This window comes from Stigmatopora nigra, chromosome 1 (assembly GCF_051989575.1).
Source record: "Stigmatopora nigra isolate UIUO_SnigA chromosome 1, RoL_Snig_1.1, whole genome shotgun sequence".
NCBI classification, from domain to species: Eukaryota; Metazoa; Chordata; class Actinopteri; order Syngnathiformes; family Syngnathidae; genus Stigmatopora; species Stigmatopora nigra.
Window position 1 is genome coordinate 10898399 of NC_135508.1, and position 14653 is coordinate 10913051.

General features: G+C 38.3%; 2 protein-coding genes across 2 annotated transcripts in view; one reads left to right on the forward strand and one right to left on the reverse strand.

Annotated features, from left to right (window-relative positions):
- nav1a (neuron navigator 1a) overlaps positions 1–14653 on the forward strand; it is a 79477-nt gene that overhangs the window by 14660 nt on the left and 50164 nt on the right. The window contains exons 3-6 of the mRNA XM_077724502.1: positions 6698–6810; positions 8813–8921; positions 11806–11937; positions 13708–14585. Of these exons, the coding sequence (XP_077580628.1) occupies positions 13714–14585 (872 nt within the window). The 5' untranslated portion in view covers positions 6698–6810; positions 8813–8921; positions 11806–11937; positions 13708–13713. The remainder of the gene's footprint in view (positions 1–6697; positions 6811–8812; positions 8922–11805; positions 11938–13707; positions 14586–14653) is intronic.
- Positions 532–3634, reverse strand: csrp1a (cysteine and glycine-rich protein 1a). The gene is made up of 6 exons (XM_077724467.1): positions 3464–3634; positions 2277–2389; positions 1741–1909; positions 1526–1655; positions 1351–1447; positions 532–1206 (listed from the first exon to the last, which is right to left on the reverse strand). The coding sequence occupies exons 2-6, from the start codon at positions 2383–2385 to the stop codon at positions 1130–1132; spliced, it is 582 nt and encodes a 193-aa protein (XP_077580593.1). The 5' UTR covers positions 2386–2389; positions 3464–3634; the 3' UTR covers positions 532–1129.

Sequence of the window (14653 nt, forward strand, 5' to 3'; positions counted from 1 at the left end):
AAAAAAGAATAGGTTGTAGACTTAGTTTTGTTTGTTTGGATTTTTAGCATCTTTGGGTATCTTTCAATGAATTAATAGTAATAATTGGTAAAGAAATCAGATCATGAAGTTACATATTGGAATGCGGTTGTTATTGCAAGAGAACGAAGTTGTTATTGTTGTTTTTCCCACGACACCTTAGAGACTCTGAAGGAAAGTCTCCTGAAGTCATTGAGAGACATTGTTCTGCATATCTCGCGTTCTTGACATGCCTTCTTGGCCGGTGACAGAATGCACTTAATGGGTGGATCGTACACATGACTTTAATGTGGTCACGCCATTGTGATGTGTCATCTCTCTGTTATGAGAGGAATGTCTACTATGAATGAGAATCATGTCTTTGAATTTAAATTCATGTCACTTTTCCACTTTTAATTCTCCTTGCTACGTTAATTGTGATGTCATGAGCAATGTTTATTACGACCAATCTCCTCTGTGGCACTGACAAGAATTCAAGCGAGTATCGGCGATACTGATCCAATACTCACTGCATTTCCAATCAGAAATCAATAATTATTTATTTTTCTTTATTTATTAATCTAATACAGTAAGAATAGAAATAATCATTGACACAGACAAATATTTGTACATTTGACATAGCATTAACGTCGCCTTTCTTAGTCTAGATCTACATTGTTTAGTTACCCTCCACAGTTTTCTTGGTAATAATACATTATGTGCCTTTCAAATGACTATCAGTCTGAGTATCAAGTTTTAATAGTTGGAATATTTGACATGAATATCAATTTCAGCACAATAATCTAGCAACAGCATTTTCCATATTTCAATATTGGTCCATCTATCTGCATAATTTAGTTTTTGTTTGTTTAGTTCTCCGTCTGACTGAACAGATTGATAGTTTTTCTCTTGGCAAAAGATTGACTGGTATTTATCTTATCCATAATGCAAAATACATATATATATTCCACTGAAATTCATGATCAGTGGTATCATTTGAAGAGCAAACAAGCAGAGTACTTGAAAATATTCCATTAGTTTTGTTCGTGCCAATGCGCCTAATGTTGACACTGGTGAGAGTGTAGGTTTGTTTCGAGTGGCAGTGATGATATTCTTCTTTTCTTGATTCCATCTACTGAGTGTGTGAGAGAGCTCCAGCCCCACCTCCATATCCATACCCCTTTGGACCAAAGTTCTTTGCATAACAGCCTGGAGGTGCGAGAAAAAAAAGTTTTGATATATGGTGCCCTCTGCTGCCTCATTCTATTAAGAACGATGCTAGCTTCCAGTCTTTCTTCACAAATATTGTGACAAAATAATGCTAATAATCAGTCACAGATGTTTAGTTCATACCTTTACAGTAGATTTCTCCATCTTTGTCAGCAAGTGTGGTTGACTCAAGTCCCTTCCCACATGATGCACAGCGAAAACAGCCGTTCTTGTGCCATGACTGTAATTCAATAGAAATGGAATTATTCCCATGATTTATTTTTGCAAGCAAACTTTTGTCATGAATTATTTTTCTTACACTGCCAGCTCCCACCACTTTTTCCGCGGCGTAGACGGCCTTGCCACAACGAGGACACTTGTCTGACCCTCCGAATTTCTGAGCAAACTTTGATGGGTTCGGGTTGGTGGTTGGGCGATGAGGAGCAGGTCTGCAAAGGGATATCAGTTAATTGGGCTAAATTGCCTGAAAGACAGGCAAGGGTGCATCTTTGCAAAGTATTTTTTAGTACTCACCCTTGGTGTGTGATACCCTGGCCCTCTCCCTTGTCCATATTAAGGGTCCCTGCTCCAACACCATAGCCGTAACCCTTTGGCCCGTACTTCTTGTTGTAGCATGCTTTGCAGTGGATTTCATCCAGATGAACAGCAACAGTTGTACTGTCTAGCCCCTTCCCACATGACACTAAGCAGATGGAGACATGAAAATCACAAATTTGCCAGCAAAAGCAATCTTTGAGCTCATTGGTCTGGGCTGTCAGTTCCTTTTATGGTGGAGCTTTTTTGTTTTCTTCTGAATTCCACTGGAGGAATGTTTCATTGGGATATAGAACAACAAATGATGTCATTACAATTCTGTCCACATCAAATCGCTTGTAACATGGTAGTCTATGCCTTTTGTGTAATGATGAGTCAATGACATAATTTTAGGTGACATTAGACACGTACACTAGACCAGTGCTTCTCAATTATTTTCGCTAAAACATTGAAAAACAAGCTCCCAGATACAGCTTTGCAAACAACCCTGAATTAGACTGTAGGCAGTCACTCACAGCACATGAAGCAGGACTTGTGGAATCGCCGACTGTCACAGAGTACCTCTTCTGCAAAGTAAACGGTCTTCTTACAACGTCCACATTGGTTTCCTCCTCCCAAATTCATTCTTCTTGAAAGAATGGATGCAAGAACACAGACATATTTTATTTAATGTTCTTTATTTTATTGTACATTACTTAAGAAAATATGCCCAACTGCAAAAAGACTTGATATACAGGGGAAATTGTTTTGCGATACCTCTCTGCTTTGTGTGTAATTTCCCTGCGATATCATTTCTGGCTTCCCTGCATGATTGACACGTCAAAGGAGCTAAATTGCACTAGGCAAAAGCTTGTGTGGAAAAGTATATTAGACTAGTGTTATGTGAAGTTGCTAGGTTTTTTTTCCTGAATTTTGCTTTCAAACCACAATGACTTTCACAGTGGATTCTTGTCTTTCCACCTCCACATTCCTCCCCCTAATAGATATTCCACTTCATCTTTGCACTCTACATCATATATTCTGTATAACCACACACTTAACTGGCTTATGCCATTATGGCAGACGGGAATGTACTGCACAGGAAATGTGATTTGTTGATTAGGATTCAACACGAACGCTGTGTCTAGGCTGTTTTGCATTCTTGCCCTTTTGTACTGTAGCTGAATATTTAAACTCCAAAATATTCGTCCAGGCTTTTCCTTTTTGGGGTGTCTTTTTGTGTTATTTTATTTCATAGCCAGTTACTGTATTTCTATTTGGTTCCATTCATGAGTACAATTAAAAACTTTCTTGCCAATTTTCATTAAATCCTGTTGCGTTAACATCAGCACAGAAGTCTTTGCTGGAAGTTAAGAAATCTCATCATCCTATTTATTGTCATTCCGAGATGAGCAACAAGTATAAACATGTGGATTAACAATAGAGCTGCACAAGAATGCTTAAAATCAGGTAAAAGTTGAAAGTCAAACATGCCAATGGCAGTTATGTTCTTTACATCAACCACCCTTGTTTTATGACATTGTTTGTAATTATGTTTTATTTCCCAGACTTTCAAATCAAGTTAGTACGTCTAAAGTCTCTGCCGTTCTGCAAACTCAAACAAGAATTTCTCCCTATCAGTGAGCCAGAAAGGGCGTTTACCCATTATGTGTTGGCAGCAAAATACAATTAAAGGAGGAAGGAAACTTGATTTTTGACATACCTGCAGTTGCTGTTGGTTTGTGTCAATCTACGGTGGTGGTGGTGGACAGGTTAAAGTCTGACTCCGATCGTCAGTTAAGCAGTCTTGTCGCAACACTTCCTCTGTCTGCGTTGTGCCTGAGAGGGAGGTGCTATTCCACTACTGCTCATGTCAAAAAAACGCCCAACCGTTCCAGGAAAAAGGAATTTCTGACTAAAGTGTGGGAGGAGTAAGCAGATGACTAAGGAACCTGCCTACATTTGATAGTTGTTGGGGTTTTTTTTTTCTCACAGAGAAAATGGAAACAAACTATGCAACAAACATTAACATAAACTGTATTGTACACTGAAATGATGAAGATATCCTTACTGCTGTTGCTTTTGAAAATGTAATTTAATACCATGACCTTTCACACATGATTGCTCTTAATAGGGTAACAATGTATTTAGATTAATTCCAACCTATTTCTTTTACTACACAAACCCAAATGACTTTTGGATATGTGATCTAAAAGGTCAGTCCATACACTGTTTGCTTGAATGACTATATGTATTAGTAGGCGTACTTGTTAAAGTTATTGTTGGATAAGGGAAACTACTACCACCCTGTGGTAGTTTGTGACAATGAATATAAATAATAATTCGCCACACACGCACACACTCTCACACACGCACTAGTGATGGGACCTAATTTCACAATTTCATTTGATCATTTATATCTTTTCAGTAAAACACTTTTTTTGTATGTTTGTTTTCACTACTTTTCAAACATGCACATGTATGAAAAGAAAACATTTTACATTTGGTGAATTAAATTTGAAATTCAGGTCAGCTGTTCCAGGCAGCAGCCCTGAGTTTGAACGACAAATATTATACAGAATAGATAAGTAGGATGCGGCACAATCCCTGAAATGTCATCACTTCTAGTTGACAACCTTTGCTTAATACACTATTTCATGCACAACCAAAGCCACTCCAGCTGGTGGCTATACATGACCGCAAATCCAGTTGGAATGTATTGAAGTCTGTATAATGCCTGGGTAGCCTCAGTTTTTCAAAACATGTTACAGCTGTAGGAAGCATGCCCTCTACTATTTCCACCTTCATTTCTCCTGCTGGCACCTCCCATCCGATCCAGTACCTAATGAGATTCTTCAACTCAGCAGATGAAGCTGTGTTTAAAATAAAAGAAATCCAATTTTTATAGAGCACTTGCAAAGTCCTGTCAAACGTAGACTTGCTTGAGCAATACACACCATTCTTAATGAAGGTTTTTAAATAGCCAGACACTCTAGTTGCATCCTCAATCTCACACTCTTCAAAATCAACCATCTCGTAATTCTCGAAAATGACCGTTGTTGAAAAAGGCCATGTGATGCAATCCAAGAGCATCTGGAATGACATTTCAATTTATTTCTGAGGACAGAAAGGGAGGGATTGCATGAAGTAATAATGTTCCAAATGTTCTTCATTCTATTTAGCTGGGATGGTCTGCAGTTGACCCGACACTTGTAAGGATAAGTGGATTGGAAGATAAATGAATTAATAAATGAAGAAGTAGTGAAATGATCAAGGAGCACCATTGTTGCCTCCCAACCTGAGATGTTACACGTGTCTCTGATTCTCGAGGAAATAGAATAGGAATGATCTCTCTTCTATGAATCAGCATTTGCCACAAACCGGTGTCTTGCAGGCCTTTTTGGAACTGATTGATTTGACTTCTTGTTCGCTCAATCACCTGCAGTACAAAGATTTTGATTATGTATCATCTGTGCAACAAGGTCTACCCATTCTGGCTTTGGGGTTGACTGTAAATTCCATAAGTCATGCAGAGTAGTTTAATACAATAGCACTTACGATATGAATACCAAAACTAGTAATAATGGTTTATAAGTCCCTTTTAAGGTACTGCAGGGCCTTAGTTCATTTTGAACTCATACGCAGGTAAGTGTTGTGTCGTACAAGTTGGAGGATGTTGATCGTCACCATATTAGGAATTGAGAAATAGAAGTAGGACATATCAGTTACCGCGTGCAAAAGAAGCTTTTCAGACAGCCACTTCCTGTTGCTAGAATTAGGTCTGGGGAGATGCCACAGCACGCAAAGCTGATTAATGGTGTCAAGGTTGTTTATTTCAGCATCTGCACTGAGCTAGAAAAAAAGGACAGTGTTATCTTATTCATATAGCAATGTGTATGCACATTGATAACTGCTTTTTGTTGTTGTTCGTCTGTCTCGGCGAAGCTCACCATCGTCACCATGTCACGAATATCAAGATCAGGGCAATCCTGTACTGTTATAGGAGTTTTCTCTAAAGGACCACCAAAGAGAGTGTGAATAATGGCCAGGCTAAGTCCTGGAAAACTTGGCCCGTGATGCAAAAATGAATGGCCAATCATGCGCCCTGCTGCAGAGAACATGTCGTTGTCAAGTAGGCCATCTGATATTGAAGGGATGAGGTGATCAGGCTGACCCTCAAAGACTTTGGTAATGGCGCCAATTCCTGCTCATGCAGTGAAAAAAAAGAGCTTTGATTAAAAATGTTTCATTGTAATTTTAAGTCATTGACAGCATTAGAAACTTTTCTCCATCAACCTCAAAAATATTTTATATTTCATAGAAATATCACCCAATGTGATAGCAGAATGTTAAATATTTTTTGGTTCATATTCTGTCTGTATACAACCTAAATTTATATGGAATCCACTTGTTAGCCTAAAAATGACCAAAGACATCATATGACGTAGAACTCCACTTCCGGTGGCAACATCACCTGGAAAAAAAAATGCACATTGTTTTTAAATCTCCCATAAGGTCGGTTGTTTATCCTGAATTAGGTATACAGTTATTTTGAGGACAATTGAGCTGCACTTCTGAATTCAATCTACATTTCATAATTTAAGACCATGACCAGCTTGCCATGGTGATCACGTATCTTTTGGAAAATTATCCCATTCTGCTTAACTCAAAAATTAATGTATCTTTTCCAGTAATGGCAGAAGAATAATATGCTCTTCCTCCAGATAGTAAAATGAACAATTAACCTGTGAATTCACCAATTGCTGTGCATGCAAAAAAATATCTTGACTATTTTATATCCTGTACTTATGCTACCTTGAAGTTTGCATTCAAATGGGGAGGCCCACTGAATGTTGTCTTTCTTGTAAAAGCAAACTAAGGCCCGGTCTTGTGACTCTTTGTCCTCCCCAATGTCTATGGTCAGACATAATGATTTGGATTCTTTGTTATTTTGCAGAAGTTGTTCTACAAATAGCCAACCAGCTTGTCTTGGATCGGATTCCGTTCTCCAGTCTAAGAAAAAAAACAACATGACGAAAAAACCCTCATTCACCATCATTGACAAAAAAGGTAAGTTGTTACCTAATGTTAACCATCAGATGTGAACATACAATGGATGTATATACTATGGTGGATTACTTTGGATTCATACTAAAAAGGCATACTATCTTTTGTGTTGGGTTCTTCACCTTGTTCCATAGCTGTAGATACTGATCCAGCTGAACGGGTAAACACTGAGAAACAACAACCTGTGTGCAATCAGAGTTGCAGTGAACTTACAACAATCTAAATTACAATTGGAGTAGTGGTTCTAAGCATCCTTATTGGATGATTAGTTTTGTAGCATTCTAAATGGCACTGAAAGAGTTCACGAAATGCATGTATCAAGTGGTTAACCTACAACCTCTCTAATGTCTCTTAAGAAATTGATGCCTGTGCTTCCATGTACAATTGGTAAACTATTCCCAGCTCGATCTTTTTAGTTTATATTAGGTCCGACTGTTCTTTTGTCAAATAAGTGTCCCTGCACAGTTATTGCAGTGGTTTGATCTCATAGTCCTAGTTCAAGTCTTAAGATAGTTGAAATGGGAACTCGCCGAGCCTTGAATATTGTTACAGCAAAGGTGGACACCCTGTAATTAGAGAGAGATTTTTGGAAAGGTATGCTGCTTTGGAGTCACCCTCTAGCAAAATGGAATGTGTTAATATTTGAATTTCTCAAGGCTTGATTTTACAAAAGTATTATTAATATAAAAATAAAAGATATTTCAAGCAATTATTAGTTTCACTTTGTTTATAAATAAAAAAAATAAAAATAAAAAATATAAAAAAATATATATATGTATATGTATACTGCAACTTAAAAAACTGCTTGAAATATATATTTTTTCTTCTTAAGATGTCTGAAACTGAGAATGAAGTAATTAGATGCCCTTGCAGTTTAATTGAGCCTATCGTTCATCTTGACCAATGTCAACAGCCGAGTGCTCGGTAAACAAGGGAGACTGAATGATGGAGGAAACCGCAACTGAGTGAGGCTTATGTTATCTGGATTAATGATTTATTATTGAAAATAAACTCTCTACCCCATGCACAACGAAGATGATGCTTGAGCATAGAATCAGCGCATGACCCTAAAAAGCAGGAGATAACATGAATCGTGAACTTACCTGTATGAAAGTCTTTAACTGGTCTATAGCATTTTTCTTTGCAATGAGTCTTCAAGGGTGGATGAAATTCTCCCAGTTGACTAAGCTGGTTCAACTTGTCAGTACAGGTACTCACTTATACTGTATGTGTTCCCTTGGGCAACAGTCCTTTTAACCCATTGACTGCCTGCTCGTCTGTATGGGACTTCTTATTTCGGGTGATCTTATCAAATTGAACCGATAATTAATCCCAGCCTACCCCTCTACCACTTTTCTGAGTTGGTTTACCATCTACTGTGTAATATGAGACAAAAGATTAGAATTAAGTTGATCAATGAATTAAAGATTTATTTTCTGGTTATATCTAAATACACAACTTTGAAGAATTGTCAAAGCACCAAAATTAATTCAGAAAAATTTATTGAAATAGATTAAAATAATTCCAAAGTAAATAAGACTTAATTACCCTTAATTTTACATCTCCAAACCTTTATGAAAAGGCCACTTGGTTTGTGCTGGGAAGTTTTTTTTTAGCAAGTAAATTACAAGCTTTGTTATGGTTAAAGTTTGTTTTCAAAGTGTTCTTTTTCTGCAAAAGTTTTATTTTTAAGATAATAAAAGTCAGGGAGTTGCATTTCTTTAACTTTTTTAAGGAGGTGGTGTGACTACCTACCCCTCTGTGGAAAAAAATAATTGCCCTCTTGTTAAAGCATGCATTTAGTTTGGGTGATCGTGTTCATTTGACAAAGTAAAGTTTATTTTCACCGACGACGCAAAAACCTGATTCTCTCCCGACCTCATTAATCAAGAAATTCATTAATTAAAACCTGCGCGACAAACTCAACTGGCAAAGACCTAAAAGATGCTGCATTCATTCATTCTTTTATTTTTTGCACTGCTTATCCTCATGTTTATACCTACAGGCAATTTACCATTGAGATGTGGGAGGAAATTGGAGCACTGGGAGAAAACCCATCCAAGAATGGAGAGAACATGCAAATTCCATACGGGAAGGTCATCAATCTCAGAAGTGTGAGTCATTTTTTTTTTTTTTTTGCTGATGATATGTGGTAAAGAGTGTTCTTAATCTGCCAAAAATCCCTTAAACCTCCATAAGTATTTGTATGACTATGCCCACAAGTATAAAGATTGTGCAATTTAAATGAATAGTCAGAATGATTTAAGAGAAAAATGTAAAAATATGCCATAAATCTTTACTTGGATTGTTGAAAATCAACTAACTACATTGTACTTGAATCTCTTTCATGTTTATTACATCAAAGTATTACTGTACTACACATGCACACACGCACAAACAAGCACACTATCTTCCAGATGTCCCTGGGGTTACAGTAACACAAGTGTACCATTGTCACAACAGCGCCTGTGAAGGTTGGCCTCTTATTGGTTGCGGGGGAGCGGGGGGGCTCATGAGCTATTAGAAGATTAGCTATGACATGACCTCCCGAGCGTGCGCCCCAACACACACACACACACACTTGACAGAATTTGCAGCCTTCTACCCATAATCCTTCAGTCATAAACCACTTCCCGTTTTGTGAGGCAGAAACACAAAGCAACACATCATGTGAGTGTTTGTGAGCGCCAGACTCAAGTCCGCCAAACCAAAAAGCTGATCAAAACAAAAATAGGGATGCTGCATTATTGTAAGTACTGAATCAATATTATAGCAAATGTGTTTTTTTTTCTGGCTTGTGTACGGTTTATGCTTGATGGGATGGTTGTTTGTTTTGCCATGTTTATTTGCATACTGACATGTAATGTATGTAAATCAGAATTCTAAGAGCGTATAGATCCTTGAATATTAGTGAAACCATCTAGGTTAGAACCAAAAGAATGTTTTTCTTTATTTTAAATAACTGACTATATACACACTAAGATTTTAAAAATTATTAGTTCTGGATGTTTTCAGCAATTCCGACAGCACCACAAGTGTCTTATTTAACAATAGAAACCCTTTAGTTTTGATTCTGCTAATTTAAATGTTTGAATATCCCCATATCAATGCCAATGTTGTTAACAAATTTAACAAAAATCATACAATAAATGTCATAAAAATACTTTGAATTTTATTTATGTGAGGGTGAAGGGATTTATTTTTTTAGTGACAGTTTTCCATTCGATTTTTTATTTTTTAAATTCAGGTGTCTTGTGCACTATCATGAATATTGACCCACTGGGATTGGCAATGTAAAGGGGTTGATGTAAATTTACAGTAATACATTGACATACGAGTGCCCCAACATACGAGAAATTTGAGATATGAATAAAATTTGGAGCAAATATTTGAACTTGAGATACGAGACAATTTTTTTCTCGCCGCATCTCCCTTGTGTAAAGATATCTACGAGCATTGGGCAGAATGTTGCATTTTTCTGTGATTTTTTTGCGTTAATCAGTGCAGAATTAAGGGAACAACAATGGGTCCAAAGCAAGTAGGTGCAATGAAGGGTAGTGCAAAGAAAAGGCATATGATGACAATCAATATTAAGCACGAAATAATATTGAAAAACATGAGAGTGGTGTACGCATGATGGAACTGGCTCGCCAATACGAGTGGAGCACCCGGGCTAGTGGTCGTGCGTTATTCTATTATTTAGTTCATTTCTATGGGAAAAGTTGATTTGAGATACGAGTAAATGGACATGCGAGCTCGGTCCCGGCAAGTATTAAGCTCGTATCTCAAGGTATTACTGTTAAACACAACCAAATTATGCATTATAATTGTGACTTTTAATTACGCTTACAATATTGGCGATTCTTTGCCTGAAACAGACAGATCCAATCCACACTCTCTCAGCTAATGGACCGTCCCGACTGTGGTGTAGCTGGGTTTTTATTTCATCTCAGATAGGGGAGGGAGCGTTGCCAACAGGTCCATTTCTAACAGTCAGATAGTGATTTTGATGAGGGGAGGAAAAGAAGAAGAAAGGGGCGTGGACACAGCTGCAGGCGTACTGCGGCAGCACCAAAGCGTTTATGACGTAGCCGTGGAGTAGAATGTCACACATTGAACAACACACACACATGCTTGCTTCTCAGAGGCCTTGTGTGACTGAGCCAGACTGACTCTGCAGCATGCAGATTGGAGGCACTTGTTCCTCTGGGTCTTTTCTGCCTAGACAGGGTGAGTGTTGACTTGTACTTGTTTTGCATGACATTTCTTTTATGCTTTCTCTAAAATGTGTGTTAGTTTATGTTGACTGTTTCTCTGCTTAATGTCCTTCTCTTTGTATTGCATTTAGTTCGTTGGTTGATTTAGAGATTGGTTTATATCATTAAAAGGACTTGAACAATTGAACAAGGATACAAAAAAGGGGGGTGGGCAAACTGCGTATCCCATTACCAGGCGTGATGCCATCAGCCTGAGTCAGCATCATAAAACCTCCCTGTAGGTATGCATGCTGCATGCAGTGTCCATCTTTGACAAATCCTATAGTTGTAGAACAATCAAGGTCTTGTTTTTAGTGTAAGTTTACTACTTTCTAATGAATTTAATATCTATTGGCATCTTTTGGGAAAACAGCTGATTCATTTTTCGACCTTGTCCAAACTCAATTGATTTTTTTTCCATTTTATTTTGCCACACTGTATAACATTGAAAACATCAAGAAACACTGCTGGAATGTCTGTGGTAGAGTATACAGAATAAGCGTTCAAACCTTACTGAAGATGACAAAATATGTGTCATTGAAGGTTATTGTGTTATTTTTAATGGAAATATTTTAGTGTCTGGAATAACGTTTAACTGTCCAAGGACTGTAACACAGTTTTTTTTCTTTCCGGGAAAGTGACTTTGAAAATGAGTCATTTTAGTGCGGGCTTCTTAGTGATTGGCTCCCAGTGTTGTTACTGTTTGTCACAGCTTCCTGTCTTGGTGAATGGTTATGTTCAGGAGACCAATGAGAGGGCAGCTGTACGGATGCAGCAGTGATCCAGGAAAAAACAGTCCATTGTTCCTGGGACGTCAGAGAAGTGTGACCTCCCTCTCTTTCCCTGGGCCCAAGACGGAGTACCCTGCTGGCAGGTAGGACATTCATTTCGGGTCAGAGAGTTTGGCTTTTGTGTTTGTTTTATCATCAACTTTTGCGCTTCTTATATCTTTATTAAGCTGTTGGCATTCCAGGAATGTTGTGATTCCTCAGTGCTCCTAAAGGAATATTTTACTAAAGAAATAAGCTTTTTGACAATTTCATTTTGATTAGTGTGATTCACCAGATGAATCATTCACATTTTATTGTCTAAAAACTACGCAATGATGGCAAACACCCTCACAAATTTTAATTGATGTCCTTCAGTTCATCGACAAAAGCACGTGTTAATTGCTGTGTTGACCAAATGATGAGTCAGAGTATTCGTCACAACGTTGTGTTGGTGTTTAATGGAATTTTAGTTTTAATGTGATTTTGACCCATTCATTCATCCATCTTACCACTCTGCTGAGTAACAGGAATTCCAAGAGGCATCGTAAAGACTTTATCTACTGTTTTTACAATTGTATGTCCAGTAGATGTCACTATATGACTAAGAGATTTAGTTGACAAAATAAAGTCATAATAATCCGCCAGGACTAGGTAATTCAATCACTTAGTCCCAAACCCACCTCACACTGCACTACACCTAAAAAAATACTTTAACCAGGCATTCACTTCATGAAAATACTGTATTTGGGCTTGTCAAAACCTGCCGCAATTCACACTCTTTGACAAGCAGTCCATTTATTAAATGAATGGAAAAAAATTGATAAAACCGTAAAAAAGCAAAAACAATCTTCTTCATTTCAGAATATAAAATTTTTAACAACACAATCCCATCCATCCAAACAATATTTTCCCTGTTAACACATTCTATAAATGCAGTTTTTGCACTGCCTTTCTTCATTGTGTCTTCTGGAGACAGTTGTGTTGCAAGGCAATTCTGCCTGTGGTGCATTTGTCAACAAAACATCAGTTGTAGACTTGCTGTTGAAGTTGTAACTTACATAACAGGAAAGAGCCATGTCTGGGCTGAACACATGACAGGGAAACAGAACTCGTGCTCCATCTTCTTTAGTTAAAAAAAATAAGTTTTATTATTAGTAACCAGAAAAATCTACGGAAGAAATATGTTTTACTTGCTGTAACGTTTACAATAGATTTTCTCACAAGTCTCTTGATAATACATTTTATTAAGCAGAACAAATCTTATTTTCCAATACCTTTCACTCGCAGATGTGCTGATCCTTCATCAGTTTTCTGTTGCCTCCTTTTCTCCTATTTCCCATCTTTTTATTATTATTCTCACCAACTCCCATTTGTGGTTTTCCCTACAAGGATGTGAATGAAAGAGTAGTGCAATGAAAACATTCACTCAAAAGATTTACCTTCCAATTTTTTTTGTCATTATAGCACCAATACGGCTCTTTATGTTTGTGCATATCAGAATGGGATACTTAGGTGGTCGAAAACTGTTGCATAGCAGGATTGGAATAAACATGGGGTAGAGGAGAGCACAGAAAGAGAGCAGTGTATGTCTTTAATTCAATTATGTTTAGAAAATCCGTTGTCCATGCACTTCTTTGCCATCGGCACGTCTGTACACGGGACTTGGACTACTGTTTACTGTTGTGTCTGAAGGGGACAAAGCAGGCCAAATTGATTGCACAGTTCTTCTAAAGCCTCACTAAAAACAAACTTAACTCGTGGCTGCTCGGATGACTGACATACAGTATGTTCTTGTTCTGACTGCCGATATTCCACTCTGTTTCAGGAACTGCTGCTTCTATTTAACACCTTGGCTTTTGTAACTTCTCTGTTAGGTCATCATGAGCGGGGACGTCAAGGTGAGGTCCACCATTCGCCCTCCTGCCCCTTCAGGAATCCCGCTCCCACGCGCACCTTTATCCCCCTCGCAAAATATGGACAGGCATCAACGGACCAGTGATCTGCCCAGAGTCTTGAAACCTACCTCCAAACGCACACACACGCCCACTCAGTCTCCATTACTTTGTCCTCGGAGCTCAAGCCTCCGCAAGTCATCCTGTGGTAGGGTCATGTCGGCCAATATTGGCCTGAAGCCTTCCCTGATCCACCATCCAGGAGCTCCACCGGCTTCACAGACATCTTCTTTAGCCTGCAACAGCCCCTTAACTAAACACAGGGTGCCTCTACCACAGTGCAATGACACCATGGATCTGGTAAAGCCGACGCCGAATTTTACAGACTTTTCACTTGATGGGAATTGCAATAGAAATCCATCTACAAATATGAACCAAACATTTGGTACCACCAACCTACGTCCTCCGCTTCAGTTCAGGAGAAGAGAGCAATCAACTTCCAGAGTGATTGATGATGCCATGCTAGGAAATGAAGAAGCTCCCAATATTCACTCAGCCCAATTTTCTTTGGCTAACAATGAAAATATCAATTCACCCTCCTCTCAAACTAGCCACCAGCAGGCCTTCAGCAATCTATGTGATTTTGCCACACAATCAGATGAAGAGATGAGGACACCGGAAGAACCAAGTCCTGCTTCATCTACCAGTCTTCCACTGCTTCCACCAGGTATGCTAGCCATGCCTGCGATGAACAAGCCAGATTTAAATGAGCTTCATCATGATCTGCAAAAGAAGGCCACCTCATTGGAATCAGAATCTCCCCGAGTAAACATGGCAGCAGTTGCTCCTTTCAGCTTCAGGTGAGTGATCTTCATTCACAGGAATTTATTGAGCTTTCCTTCATTGCTAATATTTATATTTCATAGTA